The 27,906-nt window shown below is 37.9% G+C and overlaps 1 protein-coding gene across 1 annotated transcript in view; it reads right to left on the reverse strand.

Moving 5' to 3' along the window:
* Window positions 1-281: 281 nt before the first annotated feature.
* Window positions 282-27,906, reverse strand: part of LOC128475306 (WD repeat-containing protein 64-like) — a 28,411-nt gene continuing 786 nt past the window's right edge. Inside the window, exons 2-30 of the mRNA XM_053457785.1 lie at window positions 26,291-26,555; window positions 25,506-25,559; window positions 23,453-23,536; window positions 22,839-22,904; window positions 22,368-22,598; window positions 19,144-19,226; window positions 17,854-17,946; window positions 16,721-16,766; window positions 16,200-16,246; window positions 15,797-15,917; window positions 15,427-15,496; window positions 14,951-15,194; window positions 14,222-14,327; window positions 12,232-12,383; window positions 11,509-11,611; window positions 10,720-10,826; window positions 9,641-9,720; window positions 9,356-9,410; window positions 8,469-8,514; window positions 7,954-8,013; window positions 6,900-7,059; window positions 4,459-4,548; window positions 4,302-4,360; window positions 3,872-4,013; window positions 2,935-2,974; window positions 2,176-2,264; window positions 1,437-1,618; window positions 1,029-1,132; window positions 282-712 (exon numbers count right to left, since the gene is read on the reverse strand). Of these exons, the coding sequence (XP_053313760.1) occupies window positions 544-712; window positions 1,029-1,132; window positions 1,437-1,618; window positions 2,176-2,264; window positions 2,935-2,974; window positions 3,872-4,013; window positions 4,302-4,360; window positions 4,459-4,548; window positions 6,900-7,059; window positions 7,954-8,013; window positions 8,469-8,514; window positions 9,356-9,410; window positions 9,641-9,720; window positions 10,720-10,826; window positions 11,509-11,611; window positions 12,232-12,383; window positions 14,222-14,327; window positions 14,951-15,194; window positions 15,427-15,496; window positions 15,797-15,917; window positions 16,200-16,246; window positions 16,721-16,766; window positions 17,854-17,946; window positions 19,144-19,226; window positions 22,368-22,598; window positions 22,839-22,904; window positions 23,453-23,536; window positions 25,506-25,559; window positions 26,291-26,555 (3,148 nt within the window). The 3' untranslated portion in view covers window positions 282-543. The remainder of the gene's footprint in view (window positions 713-1,028; window positions 1,133-1,436; window positions 1,619-2,175; window positions 2,265-2,934; window positions 2,975-3,871; window positions 4,014-4,301; window positions 4,361-4,458; window positions 4,549-6,899; window positions 7,060-7,953; window positions 8,014-8,468; window positions 8,515-9,355; window positions 9,411-9,640; window positions 9,721-10,719; window positions 10,827-11,508; window positions 11,612-12,231; window positions 12,384-14,221; window positions 14,328-14,950; window positions 15,195-15,426; window positions 15,497-15,796; window positions 15,918-16,199; window positions 16,247-16,720; window positions 16,767-17,853; window positions 17,947-19,143; window positions 19,227-22,367; window positions 22,599-22,838; window positions 22,905-23,452; window positions 23,537-25,505; window positions 25,560-26,290; window positions 26,556-27,906) is intronic.

Consider the following 27,906-nt stretch of genomic DNA (forward strand, 5'->3'; position numbering starts at 1 on the left):
GTGTCACTAATGGTTGGGGAAACAAAATAGTTTTTTTTTCACTTTATAGCAAGTCTATTTGCATCGCCCCCCATTAGGATATCGCAACGGAACCTGTGCAGAAGCAATCATAATATTTAGTAAATATAAGAAACCTTTCCATGAACAGCAGAGGTTCATTAATGTGAACCATTTTATATTGTTTACTATAAAATAAAGTATTGTCTGTAAAACCTGTATCGTGTTAAAATAGACATCCAGGATCATCATCAGTATTTTCATAAATGCAACGGAAGAACAACTTTTATGTGCATGAGACAATTTTAATAAATAATACAGGAAACCTCAAGTCATTGTGAGAATAAACAATAAACGCTAAATAAACGATAAAAAAGCAGCACTTTTAAAATTCTGCGTTCTCTTGTCCTTTTTACATGATTTTCAGAGTTTAGCACTACTGAAACCGGGTTTGAAATATTTATAACTTAAAATGTTGGAAATAATGCTATTTTCTGAAGGTCAAATGTCTTCCACAAGCAGTATTTTCGTAAACGGGTGCATTATTCATGAGTGGACGTAGCTGTGGAACGGGTCGGTGCCTGCAGCGGACATGTCTGGCTTTTCAAACTTGAGAGAGCTGCTTTCAAGGTCAAAGTACTTGAGACTATGGAAGGCATTTTGTCCACCATGATCCATGGGGTTATTTGAATTCTTATTTTTCTCGTGACGCAACCTAAAAAGTCAAATTAAACATAATGTTGTCGGTAAGCAGGCAGGGATATTTTATGTAAGTTGAACATCAGTTTTGATGACGATAGGAAAATATCTCCAAAAGTAGAAAATCAGTCAACCAGAAAAGCATCCAGACCTTTCTTAAAAATATCCAGAGTTACTTTCCTGTATTCCTGATTGAAAGGTAACCTACATGGTGTGTAACGACACCAAACTATTTCCTGGTTTACCCCTAGATTGTTAGTAAAAGGGTGATACGTTAGTAAAGTTGATGGTCATAGCCAGAGGCTGGTTGGGTTACTCCCGTAGTGGCTTACCTTTTCCCCATGATATGTGAAACATCCCATTTTTTTATTTCTTCTTTGATATCCTCTTCTGTAACAGTGATTGGTAAGTAAATTGCAGCGTAGTTTACTTCACTCTGTAAGATAAGTATTATTGTAAAATAATTAGGTTGGATAGTATATCAATAGGTTTATTTAAAAATAATGTGTACATTAGTGATACCTTTTAGCGGCCCAAAAATGTAAGATAGAGTCACAATAAATAGTCGTAAGAAACCGGAGATAATGTACACATTCATTTATGGTATATTTCAAATGCAGAGGACTATTGATGTGTTTCAGGAAAATAGGCATATGATTGTTGCATGCACGCTGGATTAGCTCTATGTAGTCAATGAAACACTGAAATCATTTAACATCTATCAAATCCTGGTTTCCAACCTTAGCATCTGAAGTACCATCTTTTCCCCCACATGATATGGCTTCTGGACTATGTACATCTTCTTCTAGAATACGATGAGTAGGCATGCTTTCTGGATCAATAAGGATCTCATATGGCACCATAGGGTGTTTCCAGGATGCAGGGGTTAAAACCTCCCATGGATCTACTTGACCAAATGTCCCTGGAAATACAGAAGTATATAATATGTTAGACTTGTATGAATTTATATTTAACCAATTTTGTTAAATTTGCTAGTTTGTGTGAATGTCAGGAGAGAACCCCAAGAATTAGAGCAAAAGGGGGAGAGGTTGTCCCCATGGTATGCATGGAGGCTCCGTCATCGTCGCTGAAGTACTCTGAAGAAGAGAGAGAAGAATGCAGATGGAGACGTGAAGGCAGAGCAGCGACACATCAGAGAAGGAGAAGCATAATCGGAGACTGAGCAGTGGAGAAGGTGAAGCAGAAGAGAAGATGGAGAAATAGGGACGTGGAGGCAGGGAAACATGCCACAGAAAGTAGGGAGAGAGTGAGTGAGTAAAAACAGTAAATTTTGTTTCTGAAAAAACCCTCCAGAGTTTTGAACCAAAAGGGAAGGAAACAAAATTCCTTGTCTAAAAACAAATGGACCAACAACAAAGCAAAAAAATTGTCCGCATAGTTTTTAGGCCACGCGCACCCATCTAGATACATCAATCTCCTATGTAATTTCTCAAATAGTGGGAGACACAACAGACTTACCAATAAATTGTCCTTCCAAACTCCAGAGCCGCACCGAGCAGTCCAGGGATGACGACAAGATGACCTTATCTACATCTATTACCTCCAGACTGCAACAAATGGAAATATTGTTAGGGAGTAAATACCAAAGAAAAGGAAAACATAAGAACAAGTGTCTGTGCACGTAGCCTGGGAAAATGGGTACCCAGCACCATCCTTGAATATTTTGAAGGCTACGACAGGCCTCCTTGTAAGAGTGTTCCAAATACACAGCAATAGGTGTTTGGGTGCTACATATAACCAAATCCAGGAACTGTTACTGTTATCTAACTTGGGTCATTGACTGAATGACACAGTAGGACTATTTCATTCTATTTAACCCCTTAAGGACAATGGGCGGTCCCTAAACCCATTGAAAACAATGCATTTTGAGCCTGTACATGTACGGGCTTTGCCATTTAGGGGTTAAGTTATTAGTATTTAATCTAAATTGGAGGAACTAGATGGAATCTTCAGTTTTCCTGTTGTTATAAACTATGGTTTCTGGAGGATTATTGGAGCTGTAGTTAATGACAACAGTATGAGTCATGTCTGCCTACACCTTCATTAAAGGCAGCTCTTCGTGCACAGAGTTTGTAGGGCAGAGGAGAAAAAAGCAGAGGTGGAGAATTATGGCATTTTATATTTCTATTGAATCAAGATGTTGTTAAGCAATAATTAACAGATAAAAATGTTTCCCACTGTTTAGAGACAGTAGACAGGAACACACACATTACTCACTGTGTAATCATGTCCACGTGAGCGCGCCAACAATTCACAGCTATGCAAATACAAAGAAATACACTTTAAATGAGATGAAGTTTCTTATTTTGCTTAGCAACCAACCATTAAGAAAAAACACAGTAAATGTGAAGAGTTTACAATGTTATTGACGCAACATCGCAATAATAGTATAATCACATTCAATGTTTAAGAGCTTCCACCCAGGCCCCAGAACCCACTCTGCTATCAACATCCTGAAGACTATTACGTCAAAACATATTTGAGTCTCAGGGGCACACACACAAATTCTCCCACACCCATCAACTCCATTCCGTCACTGAAATTATAAAATAAAAATCCCCAAAACACACTGATTCACCAACAAAAAGCACATGAAATAGGTATGAGTGCTAGATGATGTAACCGCAACACTATCCCTTCACAAACTAGAATGATGCTAAAATAATGCATTTTGGGTCAGCTTTGATGGTTCTCACACTGTTTTCTGAACTAACACCAAGAACACATTTAGATGAAGCCAACACATTTTTTTAAAAAAATACAGAAAAACTATTTAAGGGCAGGACATTAGTGGGAAGTGGAATGGTGCATAGTTTGAATGACAAATGTACCAACTTGCCTTCTGGTGCACCCAGTGGTGTATTTTGGCCTAGGCCAAGGGTGGAAGGCCTGTGGTTAGTGTCAGCCTGCAGTAGGGATCAGCCTCGCTGCTGAATGGCCACGGAGGAACCCCCACCACATGTTGGGGTTCCGTGGACTGTCCTGGGTCAGGCCCAGGGCAGCACCATAAATAATTGTATTACTGGGTGCACCTCCGTGGCTAGACTACTCTATGCCTTATACAAGCTAAATAAAGAGAGTAACCGGTTACTGCTGCTGAGTTGCTTTAAGTAACAATAATTTGCTTTCCATTTGAATGTGGAACGTAACGTACATTTTGCCGGTTCTTTCTCACTTCCATGTATTGCATAATCGTTGATGTCATAGACGTACACAAAGCCAGCGTAGTCTGCGGCAAACAGGAGCGTGTTGTCTTCATTAACAGCGATGCAGCAGACTTGTGATTCCACTTGTGACTAAAAGAAATTATATTACATTAATTATTTAATTCCAACAATACTTGATCTGAAAACCTTTTCGCATTAAGGAGGCCGCAGCATATTTCAATATATTTTCTACCTATCCTCCAATACCTGAACCTGGTCATAGACAGCAGACCCGGAGGTGCTGCCTACCAAGAGGTGGAAAGCAGACACTTTAGTTTATTACTTATGTGGTTACTATCTGATTCCAGCAGGTTACATTCAGTATATAATCAGTAAAAACAAAACACACTCAACACATTTACTCATATCTGAACTTACTGGTTTAAAGCTGGCCAAGAGCTTTCCCCCGTGTAACAAGTTCCAAAAATTGACAGTACCTGGAAAATACATAAGTCTCCTGATTAGGTTCAAGTTAACAAAAATATCAGATTAAAAATAATCAGACTGCGAAACTCCCACTGCCTTCCCATTATACCTTGAGCTCCATTGGAAACAAGTGAAGCTGCAGCTTGAAGTTTAGATCGGCTTCTGAGAAACACAATCTGGCTAACACTTTTGTCTGTAGCTGTTCCAAGAAATGTGCATGGAGATTAGTAATTTTGAATCATCAGCAGGTTATTTTGCATATGGGATATCTTAGATAAAATAATCACAGTTTATTCTAAAGAAGAAGGACAACTACCAGCATGGAATACTGAATGGTGACAAAGCTTTGTTCTTCTTTTTGAAAGCTAAGTAACAAAAGACAAAACAAAGTGAAAGGTACCGTTCTTTCCAGAAGAAACTGGTGGCCTTTTTTAAGGGAATTATAACAATTGTAATTTTAAGCTAAATTTTGTTGTTCAGTGACTTTTGGGTTTATTCAAATGGTGGGTTAAGTTGCGTGACTAGACTCAGCTTTGGTTGCACTTCCTTGCATGGTAATATTCTTAAAAATGACATATACATTAATATATGAATTTTTTGGAAGTGCATGCCAGTAAAGTATCAGGTGAAAGCATGCAAGTTGAAGGACAACTCTTCCTCTGACATATATACAGGTTGAGTATCCCCTATCTTCTCACCTGTGTGTCCGCTCAATTGTAAAGACTTCTCCCCGCAGAACAAGAGTGATTCCTGCTCATTGTTTAAGCTCACCTGGAGCACTTTAGGTCCAGAAAAGGGGAAGCCTGAACAATGGAGCTGACAGCAGGGAGTCAGGGAGAAGCCAAAAAACGAGGGGAAAGGATCTCCTGACTACAGGTCTTTCCTGCCCCCCCCCCCTAAAGTCATGAGTATCCCTTATCTGAATTTCCTTTATCTGGAAAAAAAGATCGGCTTTCGGATAAAGGATTTTCGGATCATTTTAGATAAAGGATTTTCGGATCATTTCGGATAAAGGATTTTCGGATAAGGGATACTGAACCTATCAATACACATATATGTTGTGTGTGCGTCAGAATGTTGGGTGTGTGCATGAGATGTTTGATGTGTGTGTTTGTGTTATTTGGTTGATAATACCATGAGCGATCATCATATCAGTGAGTTTGAGTTATTATCAGCATGGCTGAGGGTGCTCAGTTTGTGTCATTTCTGCAAAGCTTGGTCAGTATGAACGAGCATGTTTTTAAGCAATAAGGGGAGCAAGATGGTGTTGGTGGGGGATATTTATTAATATATTTAGTGTTTGTTTCAAGTGGTTTTTTTTTCTCCTTTGTCTTTATTTGATCTTTTCTTGATTGAAATTGATGCATTGAGCTATTTTTAATTCCCGTACTATGATCGCATGCAAAAAACTAGATACGCCAAAAATGGATTATTAATTATTTTCTCAAAATGCACAAACAGGAACATGAAAGGGAATTCTTAAGGTTTAACGTTGAGCAAAGATTATTCTTAATCCAGATGTAATGGCAACAAAAACAACAGTCAACAGCATGGCTCCAAAAAAACAGACCTAAATGTTTTCATGCTGAATTATTTTACATGCTGTTCCTATGGCAACACTGTTTTGAAACACAATCATTTCATGTAAAAGGTTTCCAGCATGGCAAACACAAAATCTCTTTGTTCATATGTTTTCAGAGAGTGGATTTCTATGGGTAATGTGCACAGGTGTGTTATACATATTTATGTTCACATAATTGTGCGGTACTAAGATAAATATATACATTTACGGTATTACAGGCGGGGGCAGACTGTGTGTTTTTTGGCTTGGGGAGAGTTTCGGCAGAGGGTTAAATGGAGCAGTCTTTCCGAACTGCAAATGTATCTAGTGCAAAAGTGGCTAAATTACATTGTTTCGATTGCTTCTGGGGTATTATGACTATGAATATGGCTGTCTAGAATTTTAGTCTAGTTGTTTAGGCCACTGTCTTAAAGTGATTCATATTACAGATTTAACACAACAGTGAACAGTTGTGAAAAATGTCTTATAGGATGTGCTCCCCCCAAAAAAACCATCTGGAACAAACATCTGGTCTTAAACGGACTGTATGAACCGAGTATGTCTGTAAGCAGACTTTACACAATTATTGGATCCTTCCTATGCTCTATATAGGGGGTTCTATGCATATCTCCTCAGGAAATACATATCGGACAGGACTGGATAGTGTGCATTTGTGTTTGTTGACTGACAAATATGCATTGGGTCATTATATTCTTGGCCAATTGCTGGTCTATTTCTCACCGGGTTCGAGATCTGAAAGTTGATTTTGCTTATTGTGAAATAAAAAGAAGATAGTTGTGTGATATTGCATTTTATAGATTACCAGGTTGGTGTTGATGAGTGACATTGTATCAAGTATTAATGTTTATTTTTTTTATCACGATGCTTCCGTTTTGAGGACTGGGGTGTGTCAAATGCAGTGCAAATCCTACACTATTTAATTTGTTGTTTGATATGGAGTCAAATAGAAAAATAGCAGATACACTCACCTCCTCCAGAGGATTTAACATGAGCAGGGGTATTAATACGGCAGTGTATGTGACCTGAAACCATGTTCCATATAATTATTTCACCATCGTAACTGGAGCTGGCGAGGAGATTAGGTGGATTTTGAGCAATGCACAGAATATCTTCAGCGTGACCTCGGATCTGTAGAAGACAAGGAATGCATGGGTGAGATCATATACACTATATGGACCAAATTATTGGGACACCTAACCATTACACCAACAGGTCCTTTCATGACATTGCATTCTAAATACATAGACATTAATATGTAGTTGGACCCCCCTTTGTAGCTATAACGGCGTCCACTCTTCTGGGAAGGCTTTCCACAAGATTTTGGAGTGTTTCTGTGGGAATTATTGCCCATTCATCCAGTAGAGAATTTGTGAGGTTAGACACTAATGATGGATGAGAAGGCCTAGCTCGCAATCTCCAAGTCAAGTTCCTCTACACCAAATTCATCCAACCATGTCTTTATGGACCTTGCTTTGTGCAATGAGGCACAGTCGTGTTAAATTAGAAAAGGGCCTTCCCCAAACTGCTCACACAAAGTTGGCATGGCTGTGTCCGAGTGTACAGACAGACTTACCATCCAATCATACAGAACAATATGATGTAAAGAAACAGAATTTGCATTCAATTCTAGTTATCATTAAATAACCTTCACGCTAAAACTAACACTGTGAATGTTCTTGTTAATGCATATTTCAATTATTGAATTAGCAGTTAAATCTGACACACACCTAATGTTATTGATAAACAATTATTTTAGGGGTCATAAGGACCTTGAGACCCAAAAAAGGAGTGCAAGATTCAAGCCAAAGCCAAATTTAATACACAGTAAAAGCGCTAAGTAGTAGATCATGTATAATTTTGAAGATTGCTCTGGCAATTAATTATAATGGAGCAACATAGCACGCTCTCATACGGCATATTCTCATAACTACGAGTTTGCAGATGAGCCAGATATGGTTGGAGAAAGTAAAGAAATTGCACTGCATGGTATGTTCTAACTATTAAACAATAAGCCGTCCTTACTAAATCATCCTGCCAGCAAGGCTGCGGTTCCTGCAAGTGACGCAAGTCATCTTCAGAATCCTGTGAAGAAGAAACAATACATATTTGTAGACATTTATTATTTGCCATCGTCATATCAATCATTATTCCATGCATTTATATGCAGGCCATTGTGTACCCAAAAGTGTATAATTTGCACTGATTTACTGTTGAAAAAACACATAGCAAAAAACGCTGACATTATTTTTGGATGACATGTTCAAATCCCATTGGATATAAAGATTCTCATTTTGAAGAGTTTTTGTCATTTAATCCATGTTGTTGGAGATTTGGGAGATATGTCATGTAAGGGAATTCAATTTATCAAAGAGAGCCAAGAGATGTAGGGAGCCCTGGTTATATTAGACTTTATGCTCAAATGGCACCAGAACCTGAGGAACCTGATGCCTTTGAAGACAAACTCTTTGTAGCTGTGTCTTATAAATATTTATCGCCATTACCAGTATGAACTCTTGTATCTGATGATATATACTCACAAAATACATGTTTATTCTTCTGTCCCATCCAACTGAAATAATGTATCTGAAATACAAAATAGCCATAAAGCAGATACTAATGGAACACAACACTTTCAGCTTGGATTGCATCCAATCGCGATTATAAAACCTATGCCGGTATCCACAAATTCACACAGTAAGCTTTTGTGATATAGTGCGTTTTTGTAATGGTTGTTAATTGTTCTGAAGCTCTTTATCTTAAATTTAAGGGGCTTTTTTACCTTAAAAGAAAGCCAGTGGGGACAATAACATGTCAGCCAACCTGTCCTAATGGACCTCCGGCAAACTTAATAAAAAGGGAGAAATAACTTAATTGGGAGAAATAATCATGCAGATATCATGTTATACAGCGAAGGTGGGCTCTACAGCATTTACATTATATGGATTTATTTAGTGTAAAGAACTGGAAACTGTGCTTTATTAAGGAAAAGTAACAGATACAGTTAAATTGGTTTCAGAAAGGTAGGATTTCAAGGTTAAATTCCCCTAGGCAGGCAAGGTAAAATAAGAGGATCTGAAATATAGCTCAACTAATCCCCGCGTTTGGCTATTATATTTTTATTCCTTGTGCTCTACAAATTTCTGTCTGAGCTCCACTTCCAATTAATTTTTACTCTTACATAGGAGTGCCTAGGGGCTAATGAAAATCAGCATGTCTTCTAAGTGCAGAAATAAGTCAAGATGAGGATGCATTTTCTATTTTCTATATCATCCGCTCCAGCTGACATTAATTGAGTCAATGTGAAACATCAGTATATCTGTCACATCCATCATGTCTATGGCTGATTTATTTAAATTGTCATCACCAAGTGCACACTGACTACATTTCCACGGGAGTCTTGTGAATAAACCGGAATAACACTTACTTGTGTCTGTTAATTTCCACATATATGCAGTCACAGATCTCCTCTGATTTATTCCCTAAAAAGTAAAATAGTTTATTGTTAGGGTATTGCTGTTCGGTTGAAAAATAAAAACACAGAATTGGTGGTAGCTACAAACTATTAGAACCAATCTTTTTTTTTATTTTAGATATACATTAATCTTACTTTACTAGGGGATAAGGTCTTACCAATTTCTGCTTGTTGGGAAATATGGAACCCACTCCCATGATTTGCTTTGAGAGCAAGTAACATTGGGGCAGCCATTACCTCTTTTTAGCGTGTGCAGACATTGTCCATTATTGTAATTCCAGATTTTCAAACAACCATCTCTTCCTCCAGTTATTAACCTATAATGTGAATAGAACATCGATTTCAGCATTCCTACACACACCTATACACATAGACAGACATTGACACATACACTACATGTCTAGCTATAAACTTTACTTTTATTCTGCTTATCTTACAGTCTAGCTGGTTAATTGTACTGCATTAAAAATAACTGTTTTAGCATTTTTACAACATTTCAGTTAACATGTAAGCGTAAAAATAAAAGCCTAGCTCTCTCCGCTTACACTTTGCTGGCCCATGCTCCCTGCCAGACCCAGCTAAGCCAGGCTACGGAAAACCCCCTCCCAGAAAAAACACAGGGGTCCAGACAGGTAATATCAACCTGCGCCTTACATTGCCCTGAGAGTGAAGAGGAACTTTTTCTCCCCTCAGCTGTCTCCCTGATTGTGAGGATCCATACATATGACCCGCACATGATACATATGATCCATATATATGACCCGCACATGATACATATGATCCATACATATGACCTGCACATGTTACATATAACCCATACATATGACCCGCACATGATACATATGACTCATACAGATGACCCCACATGATACATATGACCCATACAGATGACCCGCATATGATACATTTGACCCATACATATGACTCGCACATGATACATATGACCCATACATATGACCCGCACATGATACATATGATTCATACATATGACCTGCACATGTTACATATAACCCATACATATGACCCACACATGATACATATGACAATGCACACGATACAATACAACAACACCTACCTGGGGATGTACAGTGTCACATTACATGTCAATATATATATATATCTATATATATATAGATATATATATATATAAGAGCAATTTGTCTAAATGCAAAGTTTTTGCAGTAAACGGTCTCTGAAAAACACCTAATCTGCTTCTATTCCAAGGTTATAGATCCTAGATTTTCCATGTTTTTTTGTTTTGTTTTGCATTTCTAGGCTGCCTACACAAACAAGTGACATCTTTGATATTTACATACCTTCTCCCGCTGGGGTCAAAGTCAACGCACGTTATGCCTGCTTCACCATGTGCGTTGTTAAACTCAAACACTTGTTTGCCTGTTTCGAAATCCCACACTTTTACCATCTACAGATAAATAAAGGGCATGCTTTTTCAGAAGAATTGCAAATATTTTTTTTCATGCACACAAAAGGAAGCTTAAACCGAGATAGCAGTGTACTTTACAACTCGTGATGAAAAAAAAATCAAACAAAAAGGTCACAACAACGCATAACATGCGTTCAATCTGTTAAAATAAACTGATGTGAACTTGTTGTGTAATAAACATTTTAAAAGTGGTTGAACTGGTTACAATATACAATACAATACAATAATAGATCTGCGTCTACCTCTCTTGGAACTCAATGCACTTGGGGGTGCGGAGCTGAAACTCTCCCTGAGGCAACTAGGACATGAGTTAGACGATTTCCTAAAAAATACATTGCAATAAATGAAGAATAGAGGCATCTGGGCATGAAGGTAAATCTTATGTTGTTAACTGCTTCAGCAGTTTAGAAGTATTTGCCCTTAATGGAGATCTAACACTTCCTACTCTTTATCTGCCGTGTCTCTACATGGTGCTATGTCGGCCGGCACACATCTTTGTTGAAGGGGAACTCTTTTCTGAATTTGTACCCATTCTAAAACGGCTCTTCTGAGGCATTTGCCACTGTGCTGGTGTGAAACGGTCTCTTTTGTGCAGTCACATTAAACTGTCTCACAGGTGCTATTATCACATTTACAAGGCAGCGTCTTCATACAGACTTACAGATCCTTCTGAGCAGGTTATCACTTGTCTAAAGGCTTTGTTATATTTACAGCATAGAACGGGCTCTTTGTGAGAGATGTCTAGATGAGGCTGAGTCGCTGACCTTTAAGAGAATGAAAAGGAAAAATCTATTACAATTAGAAGTTTTTTTCATCGATTCTTGCTCATAACATTACTTTTTTCCCCCATTATACAATGCTGCAGAATATGATAGCTCTATGCAAATCAATAAATAAATACTTTATTTTTTCCTGTTTCTTACATGCCTGGGGATCTAATGTTTTCAACTAATGTTCAGAACGCGACATGAATAATTACAAGAATTAGTTACAATGACCCTGCTTGCAGTGTAGGCAGGCTGTGCCAAGGGCTATGTCCATTCGCCCATTCTTGATGGCCATCACTTTATGTAAGTGAAAAGATTACTTTGATCTGAAATAAGATACTTTAAAATATGGACTTTAAAAGATCCAATGCTTTTAAAAAGCAAAACCAGAAGGCAAATTGCTTAGTAGATTATTTTGCACATAATGATTATAAAAATATACATCGTATAGTCTACATATAAATTAACCATATAAATGAACATAAAAAATATTGCCTAATGTAGTTAAGCATATCAGACATTTAGAAATAAATAAATTTACCATCCAGCAGCTTCCATACTGTGTACATTAGTATATGCTTCTTAAAAGCCTGGGTGAAAAGATAGATGTATCTTACTTGAGCTTTAGTTGAAGGAGGTTGATTGAATCTGTTGTAACGCAAAGTGCTTTGATGCTCGGTATATACACGCAAGCAGTTAGTTCTCCTGAAATCCCACTGGATTTGGAGCTGGCAGTGAACACACAGGTCTGATTCTGTATATCCCAGATCTAAAAAAACATGGAAGATGTGAGAGTACACGTTAAAATGAAACGTGTTTGCAGTTTAACAGCCTGAAAGCTACCTGTTAGGTATGATGGATGCAGAGCCTTCTGAAAAGCCAGCAGATAGTAAAAAATAAAACTGTAAAACAAACTTCATTGAATGCAGTGCCTAGGACTATCTGGTTGGTAAATAATACCTGTATCAAAAAATGTTTTACAAAATAATCCCGTTAAGCCAGTTTTATGCCTAATGACGTTAATGGTGCCATGTTTTGTGATTATGTTAAATCCATCATGGCGGCATGGAACATAATGCAGATGGGGACTGGTTTCTGGTGATGGGGACTGCACCACCACTGGAGCAGCCCGGTGTGAACTTATAGCGCTGTCCCTGGTCACGTGATCACTGAAATTACCTAATCTTTTGGTAGAAGGTGGTTGATTTAAGGGACAACAAAATATACCACTTCATACATTAAATGTTATACTGTAGGGGGCATTTAACAGTATATCAATGTGATCAGTACAGTTTTTGCAGTATATCATTTGCTGCATTTATATTTGAAGGGTGTTTTTCTTTGTATGCGCTATATATATATATATATATATATATATTATGTGAAGAAGGCTCCTTTCCTGGATGCAGCAGTTGTAATGTGTATAGATAGGCAAACCAAATAAAGTCATATATCATTTGTATGAGTGCACTAAATAAGGTAGTCTGTCATTTATATGGGTGCATTAAATAATAACTAATTATTGACCAAACACGGTCACCTTTTTGAATGAAATGTCCATAATACCCTTGGTTATGAAGGGTTAATTACATTTATTTACTTCCCTTTGCTTTAGAAAGAAAACCACAGAAATGTCCACTAGGGAGAGCACCAAATCTATGTAAAGCTTTAGAATGTTTTTTTTTTTTTTTTTTTTAAGGTCCGCTAGCAAAATATGAAATATTGTCATCAATAGAAAAGCCCTGCTCATTTTTCTCCATGGCTGTAGAAGTTTGCTAAAAGGGTCTCATTTGTCCCTATACCCTAATTAACACCAGTAAAAAACTTACTTTAAACAACACAAGGTTACCGTGTACTTGCTGTCAACATGGAGATCCCTGCTCTGACCCACAGCAAGAATAAAACCATGTGATCTGAGCCCAATGTGAATAAATAATTGTTTACAGGAACTCTATGCAGACACAAATTAAGACCAATGGTAAAAGTTTCCAAGGCCTTTCACTGGACTTTTTGCAAGAACTATAGTTTTCCAAGGTTCTAGACCTCAACTGGTCCAATAAGCAATCCATGGGACCAGAAATAATCCAGAAACCAAGGTTAGGAACGGACAAATTGCAAGTGCTGTTAGCTCATGGAGAATTCATTCAAAAACTATGGTATTGTAGGTCAGTAAGCACCTTAAACAACACAACAGATACATTTATTCTAGAGTAGACTACACTGTCACCGAATGGGACAACAGCAAGCAAGAGGGAAGTGCCAAGGACTGAGTAATGTATGGCAAAAAGGCTGAAGTTCTTGAACATGGGGGTTATAAAAAAAGAGTGATTCTGGTGCAACATTTTAAAAATCAGCCTGAAATGAGTGGAATTGCCACATTTTACTGGTAGCATTCAGCATGGCTCCTACTAAGTATAGTTTTGCTCATCCACACAAATATCAAGAATAGTAAAATCAAATCAATAGCAGGGGAGGGTTGGTACCTTTTGACCAGGGGCAAGAAAAAAACCACTCAGACCCTGCCATCATTCTGTACACAGTCTCACTCACACTGTTTGAATAAAAATGTCACATTGCAATGTTATACACACACACACACTAACATACCTTGACAGTACAGTCCATGGCAATGGAAAATATCTTGTTTTCCTCTGGAGAAATATCAACGGAAAAGATAGGTGCAGTGTGGCCTCTTAGCATTCCCGTCGATCGTCTACAACACAATATTTTGTCTTGTTACTTTCATTATAGTCAAGATGCACATATAATAGAATGGTATTTTCTTTATTCAAAGCATTCATTTGTAGTCATACATGATAGCCGTTTTAAGGGCTTTAAAGTGGAGGACTGTGCTGAGCTGGAACAGTCTTCTCCATTGCATGTTGTACTTGGCACCACACATACTTAAGGTGTCATATGCTGGCACTCAGCAGTAAGGAGAGACGTATCTTGGCTGGGCACTGCCATTGGCCTGACCCAGGGCATCACCTCAGCTTCCTCCCCCTAACGGTTGCCACCATGCCCTCTGTCTATCATTCTGAGATCATATCCTAGTGCACTCATGCAGTGTGGTGTAGCGTAAGGTCGCCATGGAGGCTGTGCTGACTCGGCATAATGCTCCATAGTGAATATGGGCCAGTTACAAGGCCCAACTGGCCCAATAAGAAGTGGCATGCTGGGGAGCCTGATCTCCCAATAGGGCTATCTGCCTCTGGTTATTCAGCAGAGGCGCTGCTGCTATCCTGAGAACTCCCTCCAAGTATTATCGCAGATACAAAATGAAGAAAAAAAATGATAATTTACATGATTTTCCCTCAAGTCAGGTAATAGCCTTACTCTGGCACATAGAGATTCCACATGCGGATTATTCGGTCCATTCCCCCAGTCACAACAAGACTATTCTTTTTGCAAAAGGCGAATGTTTTCACTCCTTTGTACACGTGGAACACAGTCTGATCTCCAGCAGCCCTCTTCTGGGGTGGTCCAGCTGTGACCTGTGTACGTCGGCTCTTGGTATCCTTTGCAAGTTCTCTTATATCTTTCATCTGCTGGTCTATATTTGTTGTCCCGATGGTGCAACCTGGATACATTTATACAATAAAATTATTCCAGAAAATGTATCCCAAATGCCATTAAGGGTTGGTTACCTTTTAAAATATGCAGTCTCTTGCCCTTATAATTTTTGTCAGTAATTAAGTTTGTCTTAAAAATGTCTGTGAGATGCAATCTTTATTTCTGCACTGGCTTCAGAAAGAATGCATTCGTTGCATGATATTTTATGGAAGAAATATAAAGGTTAACGTGGAAAATACCTATTACTAAAGCAGTAGATTCATCATTGGACGCTGAAATGACAGCTTTAATGGAGTCGTAGTATTTCATCTGAGGAAGAAAAACAGCAGAGACCGCAATGATACATTAACAACACTAATGATACACTTTTGACATCCCAGCCAGTCATTGTATTATAGTAATATGTCATTTTAATGGTTTAGATCATTGTGCTACAGAGTCTACTGGTGCTATACAATTAAGAGATAATTAAAAATAGTAATTAAGGAAAATACCAGATTTCAATAATACAAATATACAACCAGACAGGCGTATGACCTTTGGTTACAGTAAGATTGTACCTTACCAATTATTATGATTTATCTTGGAAAAATAGCAACATTCTGATACCTGTGTTACCCAATCATTGTGTACTTTCCAACGGATGAAAGATACATGAGTGGACAGCACTGTACTGTCGATGCCTATGGTAGGCATACAGCTATCCAGCCTTGGCATCTTTTTCCATATTCTAGGGATGAAATGACATAATCAGTTTTGCTTATAAATTATATGCATTTAATCATTTGTATATATCCTCCAGAAACCAGTTTAATCATTGTCCTATCACATAATGGTATTCCTTGTTAGGTTCCCTCAAACTATCACCTCCTTAGCAGAACCAAAAATATTCCTTTAATAGGGATTATCTGAAGTCCCAATAGCTCCTTTAAATTTAAGTATTTAGTTATAGTCTAGACTTTATGAAAGCTTGGTACATTTTTTAGTGTTTTCTGTTGTAGACTTTTCTTACCTCAGTGTTTCTCCTACAGATGTTAAATGTAAAATGTTCACACAACCCTGATGAAGAAACAAAATAAATTACAAAATTATATATATATATATATATATATATATATAAGAAATAACCCCTAGACCTTACTCAATATCTACTAATTAGAAGGGCTGTTTGCTGTCCTCATACTCCTGACCATGCAATGTCCTGTGGGTGGAACCATGCATCTTCAGAAAGGGAAACCTAAATCATTATGAGGATGCCATAAAACAAGCCCTACTTGAGGACTAAAGCCAGTGTGGACCCTATGCAAAACACATTAACATCATCTAATGGCAATTTCAGTACCAGCTTGGTTCAGTGAGGTTCCACATAAAGTAAGTTTGAGGGGAAAAACCCTCAGAAAAGGGTGGAATTTTAAGAATGTCCTGACTTTGATATCACTAAGAACATCTGAAAATGTTCACTGGAAGGTTTAATTAAATACTTTAGTAAGTAAAATACAGTATTTTTTAACCATGTTTATAAAGGGACTCTACCTGGTCATCACCATAGAAAATCATACATTCATCAGTGTCTGTCCCACTAAAAGAGAAGTAAAGAGCATTAATATTCTTATTTAAATTCTCTATTTGAAAAATATTAAACCATTTTAATATGCCACTTTACTAAATCTATCCTGAAAGTAAAATGGGATTCACAATGCAATAAGCCCATAGAGGCACTTGGGTAGATGTGAATGCAAGAAGTTGAAATATAAATCTGCCGGAGTAATAGTAATTTTACTGGTAGATTAATGCATTTAAAACCTTCTGCCAAGTATGCCTACCTGCTTGGTAGAAATTACAAAGTATATATTTACACATGCTAGAGCTTTCTTACTATGTTTTATAAAACAAGCAGGAAAATGTTAATGTAATAACAGTTAAGTAGTTAAAATGAGTAGGGCCCTCTTCTCCTTTGCACCAGTTTGTTATTGTATGTGTTTCTAAATTGTTCTTCTGACCGTAACAGCGCTGCGGAATCTGCCGGCGCTTTATAAATAAATGTAATGTCTTCACTATACGTTATGAAAGGCCCCTCCAATCTCAGCTAGCTTGCATAGTCCATAGCTAAATGTCGGGAAACTTTTGTTCCAGGTTATGTTCCAGAGTAAATATGAATAATGCAGTGCCACCTTGGACATTCTTTTATAAGAATCTCACCAGTGTCGACCACCAATCAGTTACAGTGAAGCGGAGAGGTCACCTCAATGATGCAACCAATATGCCTCTTTTTGTCAAGAAACTGTAAACTATTAGAAATCAAGTTTTATTGCACACTAAGAAGCAGGTCCACCTTCTTCTGATTTGCTTGGCATCGGTAAAAGTGTAGAATTGACCTTGGGCTGTTTGATTTTCAAGAAGTCATTAGCTAAGCTTTAATTGCAATTCAACATATAACCACAATGGAAGCCTGGAATAATATTCTTCTGGTGCCATTTCCACTACGACAAATACATTGTCCTGTGCACTTCCTATGAATATTCTACAGAATGCTTAAAGTACACATTGATGGTTTATATATAATTCATAATTCCTTTGTTTGTGCAAGAGATTGACCCCCTTTTTAAAAAAATGATGTTCCCCTAATTTATAAAATCAAGAGAAGAGACACTGCAATCATACTTTACCAGTAGTCTAGTTTTAAAGGTAGAGTCTCCAGCCCGGTGATTTGGCAGTATGGTTCCAGGTTTGATAATTCATAGAGTTGGATCTCTCGGTCTCTGTGCATAGATATATATTGCAAACCGTTACTTCCCACTAAACAATTAATATATCCTACAGGTAAACCCCCCCACAGAATACTGTAAAATTTGTTGATAAATTTGTCGATGTCCCAAATCTAGAGTTTATGCAGGAGGGACATAGTGTTCTTTTAAAGTGGACACTTGCAAGATGTTGCCTAGAAACACATTATCACCTAATATACATGACTGTCTTGGCATTTGAGGCACCATTTTCTTCCTCCTACACTCATTTTTATGGGGAGATTATGTTTTGTATGGATTAACTGTTCAACAGTCTGTGAGTTTGGTGAGTTAGAAAACAGAGATCTAATTTCTAACTGGCTGGCCATCATGTTCTTGGTTCTGAGGTAAAAGATGATCCGCATATCTGTGAACTACCCAGTTTTAACATTGAGTCTCAGGGTAAAGCTCTTCTCTGGATCAGTTTCTTCTTTCTTCAGGTAATCGGGTGGCGTTTGGCCATGCCAATCTAATCCTCTCCACACCTTCTAAAGGATGTCTGGAGTTAGCACCATCTCTATGCCCAGCTAATCCTTCCCTAATGTGGTGCTAGTCCTGTCCCGGGAAGTTCTTAGGAATGCAAATCAATGCTGGGACCCTCAGCAGGCAGTAGAATAGCCTTTAAACATTTACCTTCTACTATCTGTCACCTATAGTGGCATCAGATAAAAGAAAACTATAAAACTGCAGGCACATATCTCCAACTCTGCTCCCTAGATGTCAGGGACAATGGAACAGACAAGGTACACGGGGAGCATCTGTAGGTCTACTATTAAAGATGAACATGGCTTTTATAAGAGTTGATTTTATGAAATCGTGTCACCTAATTTTGAAGCATTACTCTGTGCTTTGTAAGCTTAGATTCATCGATTACTTTATATTATAATCAAGCCTAGGAGCTTGTGGGGAAAGCAAGGATTACTTCATCTTCAGCCTTTACCAGGTTGTACCAAAAAAGGAACCAGGATTGTCAACCTGACATGACCCTGCTATAAATCAGCCCTGAAATCTGCATTCACAAAATCTATGACATAACTTTCTGCATCATAACAAATGCTCAAATGCTCTTGGTTATATAGTCAAAAGCTTAGGCCAAAGCTTAGGCTTTCCAGTGACATAACCATTTCCACCAGGCCATCTGGGAATTATAAACAACACTTATGTTTTACTTACCCAGTTCCCAAAACCAACTTATTATACTGAGTCATTATAGTAAAATCAGTCACCCATTTCGGCATCTTTTTCACACTTTTTTCCTGAAACATAATCAAGGTGCTGTCATCAGAACTAATTGAAAGGATCAAAAATGAAATAGATTTGCATTGATGTATTCATTTCTTATTACATTATTTGCTGTGAGAACAAGTGCTTGGCAAAAAATCTATGAACATATATATAAAGTTATTTGTCATTTTCTTTCACTGTTTGACACCAAACTGTTTTGCACACTGCAGGTCTTGCTAAACTGCATGCCATGGGCCACACACACAGGGTCAGGGCAAAGATCAATCTAAACCTTAATCCTTAAACATTTGTTGATAATGCATGGTATGAGATTCAGCTGCCTTATCTACAAATAGCGAACATGGATTCTAGACAACTGCTGGTTAAAAAAGCTACATTGAAATCCACAGGAAACCGAAAGAAAGCTGTTATTGAATGGGTTGCGAGTATAAGTGCAACTTAAATTGATATATTTAACAATTACATTTTTGTATATTGTTTGCTGCAAAACAAAAACTAAGAGAGGTAAATCTCAACCTCACAGTGTTACATTTCTAGCTGTGATGAGCTTCATCTGTGGCAACAACCTGTACTTCACAGTGGTTTCATGCTGTTCTGTGACTATGAGAGCATAGCATTCGTTTTGTGGAATTGTGCCCTGGCGGTTGAAGTGCTGACTAGTAAGTACGGGTTTAGTGGGTTTAATCTTGTCTATGTTTGTCTATATTTTAAATGAGTCATTAACTCAAGCTGAAGACTATTTTTTTCCGCTTTTGCTAGATAGCATTCTCATATGGTGTAAGCAAAACTAATGGTAACGATAGAACATGCCAGTTGTGAGGTTAAAAAGTTTACTTTTGTGAATAGATACAACTATATTCTGATCTCAGTCCTCACACTATGTTACAAATTACACCATTGTGTAGGTGCCAGAGACACAGCTGAGTATCCTATGATTCTGTTTCAAAGCATGACATAACCAAACCTTTAGTCTGCCAAGTCATGAGCAGTTATGTATTAGTTTATATTAGAACCGAAAATGATCAAAATTACATTCTTCGAATAAGGTTCCTAATAAAATTCCTTTGGAATGCATGGACTGTCTGCAACAAGCTCACTGTTTATGACCTATTCATTTTTAACAACCTCATCCAGTCGTGCTGCTTTTTCTGCTACCCTATTTTACCAGTCCCTCCACTGGATCCCCATACTGTCCACAATAAAATCTAAACTCCTGAGGGCCCTTAACAACCCTTTATCTCTCCACTGTTATCCCCAAAAACTCTCCGAACTGCCCCCTTTGCTCTTTCTACAATTGAAGATGCTTTCTAGCCATTATTAGTTTCTCCCACGCATGTCTCCAAGATGTTACTTGTTACATATTCCCACTTTAAATACTCGAAGCCCACCCATTCAGAGAGGCATTCAATCTGTCTGTCTCGTATCAGTATTCTAATAGAGAATTTCTGTTCTACCAACCTTCAAGGTTTCCAGCCACTAACTCTTTACAGAACCTTTTACTGTAATCTAATCATCCTACTGATTTACTTTACTGAGAGAGTGTGGATGAGTATACACAGGTACAATATATACTGAGATAATAATAATAAATACAAAAAAATAATACTAATAGTATCTTTTTCAGTGGCTAGTGGCTGCGTCATTTCAATATATATATATAGAGAGAGAGAGAGACAGAGACAGAGACAGAGATAGTCCATGTGTCCTCCACTCACTGTTATCACAGGTCTGAGGTGTAATATGCCTGGTGCTGCTCCCGAACCATTAAGATACTGATCCACAAAAACGAGGCACTCGTAGGACTCGACTTCCACAAAAACACTTACTTATAAGTAATCAATAACGTAAGACAGATCTTTAATCTCCCCAAACATCCCATTTACACAATGACTGCATAGCCTCCACGCACTACTTTAAAACCAGAGGTGACAGCGTCCATGGTGGATGAGGCTGAGGACCAGGGCCGGCCGAAGACTTTACGCCGCCTGGGGCGAAGTTTAAAATGCCGCCCCCCCCCGCCGACGCGGAGGGGGGGGCGTGGCATTTTAAACTTCGCTGACGCCATTATCCCCCCCCCCGGTACTTACCTTTAAAGAGTTATGCCGGCGAGTCTCCCTGCTCTGCCACGGTGCCGGTTTGTAATGCTGAGCGCCGGAAATTGACGCCACTTCCGGCGCTCATCATTACAAGCCGGCACCGAGACTGAACAGGGAGACTCGCCGCAGAGGAGAGAGGGGCGCCGAGCGGGTAAGCGAAAACCACTCCGCGCCCCTCTCTCTCTCCTCCGCTTCAAAACAAACAACCAAAAAAACGCTTGGGGCGGAAAAGTGCCGCCCCTTCTAAAGTGCCGGCCCTGCTGAGGACATTGCCATGGGGCAAACCTAGGCAGCACTTCACTGTGCATACGTCACATAAAAACTGTGGATCTGAGTGGATCACTAGCACACCCTATCCTCTATATCTTCTACTCCAGGAACCCCAAATAAAAAACTCAAAATAGAAATAAGTTAATTACAAAGCAACTCATTTGGCTTATAGATTGATTACTCATTCTATTAGAGAAACTGCAGAACATTCAAAGGAAGATACACATGCTCCATTTCTTTGAAATCTGTCACAACTCCATGTTGGAGAAGTGGCATTCTGACCCTTCCTGACATTTTCTCCTTAAACAGCCGACGTCAGCAGAAAGTTGTTTCAGAATTGCAAGGGTCAGTGTGTTAAAAAAATATGATCAGGATTTGGAGACACTTGTTTTTATGTAAATATTTTCTTATTCTATTAGCAATAATACTTGTGGTATATACGTCAATATGGGCCAAATTTAAAATATGAAAGTATTTAGTGGTAAATTCTAACCTAGCTGTCAGGTCAAGGGGGTGACAGGCCACAAAAACAGGGGCAGATTGCCCTAATAGGTGACCAGGCCCCTACCAGGCACAGCCTCTACTGTCCAGCATTCTTACCCTGTGCTGTACATTCTTCTTCTGATGAGTTCAGGGGTATGACAATTTCCTGGTGCTTGCCAAAGAGGACAACACTAATTGAGTTTAGCCTTATTGTGAATTAAATATTGCATATTTAAGATCCATAATGAAATTTAAAGGTTGCAAAGTGATTCTAGCAAAAAAGTAATGTTAAATGGTACTTACATAGACTGTTTTGTCACGTTTCAGTTTGAGCTGTGTAGACCAAAAGTATATATGCCCATCGTCCCTCATTACTATCAAGGTGTCATCTGGCATTGGGAAAACCCGGAGGATTGGGCTGCCATGAATGATCTGCTGGACCATAGCAGGCAATGTAAAGCTTATCTGTTTGCGTCTCTGATGTAATTCCTCCAGCTCAGAGTAGTCTAGCTGCAGGTAGGTGCAAAATTCTTCCTGAAAATACAACCAGCATCTCAGATCATTGGAAATGTGTACAGATAATGGCAATTTTTCTTGGACACTTGTGCGTCGGTTTTGTAGACAATGGCCTGCTTGGGAAGTTCACATGGGTTCCACACAACTGTGTCACCAAATTATTATCGCCTGCCTCCCACAGGCCTATGCTTCAAAACATTAAATATCTCACACTATTTAAAATCTAGACAGCACTGTACTAGATGTCTTGTAACTTACCCAATGGATTTTGCCCTTGGCTGCAAAGTCTATTTTCATAAAGAGTTTTTCAATCAGTTCATCATTCTGAAAAATGAAAAGAATATATTGTGTCAAAGTCATGAGTCCTGAGACGTCACGATGGAAAACCAATGCAAGGACTGGGAAATATATATATATATATATATATATATAAAATGTAACAGGTGATATCCTTGTCATACACAGTGTTTGGGGGAGCTAGAAATTAATATACCAAAGGGCCAATAGGCATCACCATTATTTCTATATTTATCCCAACACCTCATTGCATGCAGGTGGCAAAAGAGGGGAGGCTCAAAGGCTATATTTTATAACCCTCCATCCCAATGTACATTGAGGAAGAGGTCAAGAGGTCCCTTATACTCTACACCCCTGTATAAAGAATAAAAGTCAGGGGGGATTACCATTGGCTTCTCTATGGTTCACCGGATTTTCTGGAAACCATCCACCAATTAAAAGTTAACATAATTTAATAAACTGTTGTAAAGTTCAACCTTCAATACATGATATTTAATACAACCTTCAATACATGATATTATTTCATATACTTAATGCATAAATATGTCAAAATTACTTTTCCAGGCAATACTCACATTTCCTTGTAATTTTAAACATTTCTTTACAATCTGTTTGAACTTCTCTACATCAATTGACTTTTGCCCTTTCTGTTCAAGCTCCTGAGATAAAAAATCAATACATCAGCTGATAAATATAACATTTATTGCTGTGTAAATTAAATATGGTTATTAAAGGATATTATTATGCATTCATTTTAAGAAAAACTACTGAATTACTTAATAGTAACAACCTATTAAACCATTGTAGCAATTTTGTTGTGCTCAGTGAACCCACACGTTCAATTGTATTGTGAGCAAGTCATGGCAAGAAGATCTAAATGACCTGGATAAAGGCTATTATTGGTTTATTCACCATTCAAACACCAAATCAACATTGTTAATTCATGTTAAAGCACATGGCAAGGTCCAGGGTTGAGAAATACTCCATAACCATAGAAATTGTACTCATCTTTGAACAACTTGAATATATACGGTATATAGAAACACAGATTTTGACAACAAAGAAAAAAATGTTAAGCCCATCTATTCTGCCCATTTTTCTTGTAAAAACCTAAAAATGTGTTGTCTTGTGTTCTGGATAGCCATATGCCTACTCCATGCAAGTTTAAATTTCACCAAATCACACATGGTAAGCTTGTGTATCTCCATCTGTTAAACTACAACACCTACAACGTGCCAAGATACGAGTCATGATGTACTATAGTTGGAAGGCTATTTTACCCATTGAATGGTTTTTGGCGTGGTTGATAAATAAATTAAGTTTAAAACAGCCTGATCTGTCATTTAACCACAACAAGTCTGTACAGGTGATTGCCGCAATATAGGATAACTAACGTACCATCTAAGATGACTTAAACATTGTTAACAGAGGAGTACGTCATGAAATGTTGTGTTTGTACAGAGGTTGAAATTCAAGTTAGACAGCATGCTGTTTATGCATTTCTTTAGCCACAGAGTAAGGTTGTTATTCTTCACGTGAATCTCTAACGCGTGAAAGGCCTGTCTCCTTTATTTATGTCAAAAACAGTAGAATATCCACATAAGATGAGTTATTCTCTCGGAAGATACCGGTGCTTATCCTCTATCTTGCAACATGCACACAATAGATAAAATTCTTTTTAAATGTCAACTATTCATTCAATCCTCTAGTATTACAGTATATACAGGTATGTACCCACAACCTTAAAATCTAAAACACATCCTATTAATATGACTACTTTAGAAACCCAAACAGATCCTGATGAAATTGGGAATAATGTAACAAGAAGTTAGGTGCTAAGTACAAGAAGACACTGCATTGCATTTTGGTATTACAGAAACGTAAAGACTTCTTAGGTATCGGGGATGCCACTGGGTGCTACAGCAAGGCACCTATAGGGGTACTGGGGAAATAAAATGAAGCTATCATCATTCCATATTAATTCAAGTGAAAGGATTAAGCTCTGCGTTCCAGTAAAACAGAAAGCGGCAACATCTGCTCACTAGATACACAAAGACTTAAGATGTTGACCTCATTCCTCATTTGTGCCTAGACTGGCACCACTGACGAGGTCCATGAAGGCCCAAATGTGCATCTGGCTTTGCTGGTTTCCTTGTACATAGGAAATATGCATTTGATTTTGTTTTTGGACTGCCTGTTGGGAAAGGATCAGACTGACATGGTGGTGGTGGAGATTTTTCCTCTGTGATGGCACAAGTAAGGGACACCTTGAGCCGCTCCTGAGCTTGGCCACACCATGGTCACACACCAAGACATGTCCATTCTCAGTTGAGTTGTTTCCAAACATAATGTTTGTAATGTCTGAAGTCTACCTCAATCTATAACACAGGTTCACAGGGAGAAAAATCCATTATATTTATTTGTAGAATATCACCAGGTCTCAATACCTAAACCATAAAGAGATGTATTAATTCATAATTTAACGTGCCAATTCTTAGTTTTGGTATTGTGAGCTGGTAGTTTTTCTTTCTTTCTTTTCTTTTCTTTTTTTTTGTTTTTTTTTTGTTGTTGTTTTGTTTTGTTTAGTTTTTTTACTTATAAAAGCAGAATGAAATATTATGTACCTACTTCAAAAGCATTCTTCAGTTTCTGTAGCTGCTCTAATGTCATTTGGTGTTCGATCTGTAAACAAAAAAACCTTTTAAAATGTTTGGATTTTATTTTACAGAAATGTATTGCCAATAATGATATGCAAAATAAATGTACACTACTGTTCAAAAGTTTGGGGTCACTTAGCTGCTTTCACGAAAAATAATTTTCTAATGATCAATTGGCCTTTTAAACTTAAACTTGGTTAGGGAACACAATGTGCCATTGGAACACAGGAGTGATGGGAGTGATAAAGGACATATGTGACGCATATGAAGATAAATCATCAGATTCCAGCTACAATAGTCATTTACGACATTAACAACCGCCACACTGTAATTCTTGCTTTTCTTTCAAAATCAAGGACGCTTCTAAACTTGTGAATGGTAGTGTAGGTTTAACATTTGCATGCACAATAGACCAAGAAAAATATTTCAACTCTTCGTCATTTGGAAATATACGCAGGTAAATGACATTACAGAATGTGTTTGTAAAAGAGAGGATAAGTTTTGTTTCTTATGAAAAATGCGCAGAAGAAAGGGGAAACAAAACGTACCTGTGTCTGAACTTTAAAAAAAAATGAACTTGTGTTTATTGCAAAGGGCACAGGGTAGAACATGTTGGTTATTTGTGTCCAGACCCTTTCTGTTTTTAAACCGCCCCAATGCTGTTTGACTGATGGTACTATTAGAGAAACTATAAATCATATCATGTACTTTCTAGAATACAAGAAATCCTAGTTTTAATGCATGTAGGATTGTTACCTTCTCTTTTCTGAGACTCTTGGCTGGATCGGAGCATCTTTCTTTATCTGTTATATTGTTTACCATTCCCAGTGAATGTCTTCTATGTTGGCCCTTTATCAGAGCCTTCTGCAGCCATTCCGGTTGGCTTTGCTCCTGCTCTTCAGGTTCTTCGATGTAACAAGTTGGAGATAGCGTCTGGAATCTCGGAGCTCCCACTGCAGTTTTTGCTCGTTGATGAGTGAGCTGGGATTTTACAGCTGTTTTTCTTATTTCACTAAAAATACTATTGTTAAAAAAAAGAAGTTTGTAAAATTGTTATCATGCAAAACATGTATTTTTTTGTTTTTTCTTTGATGGATTTTAAGTGAATTCTTTAACTTGAAAAACCTAACAAAAGCCTAAAAAATACATATAAATTAACCAAAATGACCTAAGGGACCCTGCAGTCCAAAATGGTTTATTATTTTTAAAAATACACACCAGCTGTCCTATGCACTTTAAGGGTATGATATCCGCATGGTCCCTGGGACACTATGAACATTTGAAGGGACTACATGCCTTTGCTCCTTGTATAGACCCCAGCTATATTGTGTGCATATGATATACTCACCACCAGTCAGCTCCAGTGCTGGCTTGGTGAATGTAGCGGTCCGTTCAGACTCCTGTGCGCATGCATGAAAAACACCCTCATTTATTTCAGTGGGAACACCTAACTGTCTGTGATTGGCTGCTTGAAGCAGCCACTCAGTGACAAGGAATGTCGGACTCTGGAGGAGGAGGGCAGCTGATGCTGAGAACTGACCACTTAAATGCATGCTGGAGTCTGTGGCATGGACTCCTACAACTTTGTAGAGAACGCCAACACAATTCCCATACAGAATGGTACTGACAATATTACTCATTTAAAAATAACATACTTGCTAAAAAGGCAAAAGGAAACCAATAAAGTTTACAAAATCTTTGACTTACCGTAGCGATTTTCATTACTCAACAACACAACAGAAGCCTCATTTCTTCAAGGTTGATTATTAGAGGTACTTTTACAAAAGCAATGCTGTCTACATTATCCAAAAAAAAAGCATTTGAATAGCAATATCACTCAGGCACCTGGCATGTTGGGGTCTGGAGTGTCAATATAACACTGTCTCTCCCATTTATGCGTAGGGCGACCCTAGTTTTACAATGCTAATCGAATACTTTTAATATTTAAAGGTTGGTTTCTAAGGCAAAGTGTTAAAAACTATTCTCTTTTATAAAGAGATCTTTTATAGACAGGATGCAAGTATATATTCATAAATTATATATTTTCTTAGGCTTATATTAAATATCAATTGCATGTTGTTAGTTATAAATAAATTGCATGGTTAATGAGTTTTGTTGTCCTGCGACAAATACTCCCAAACACCTCCCCTATAAAAATTGCAGATAAGGCTCATGGTTTTATCATGGACTTCTGCGTGGGTACATCAAACGCGGAAAAGGGGAATCTTAATTAAACCCACATATGTTAAACGTGGTAAAAACCATACTGTAATTGGGGTACTAAAAACCTTCAGTATTGAAGGGGTTAAGCCACATATATGGGATTTTTATGCAATGTGGTATATAAAAAGCGGCAGATAATACCCTTAGCG

This window comes from Spea bombifrons, chromosome 2, assembly GCF_027358695.1.
Source record: "Spea bombifrons isolate aSpeBom1 chromosome 2, aSpeBom1.2.pri, whole genome shotgun sequence".
Lineage (NCBI taxonomy): Eukaryota > Metazoa > Chordata > Amphibia > Anura > Pelobatidae > Spea > Spea bombifrons.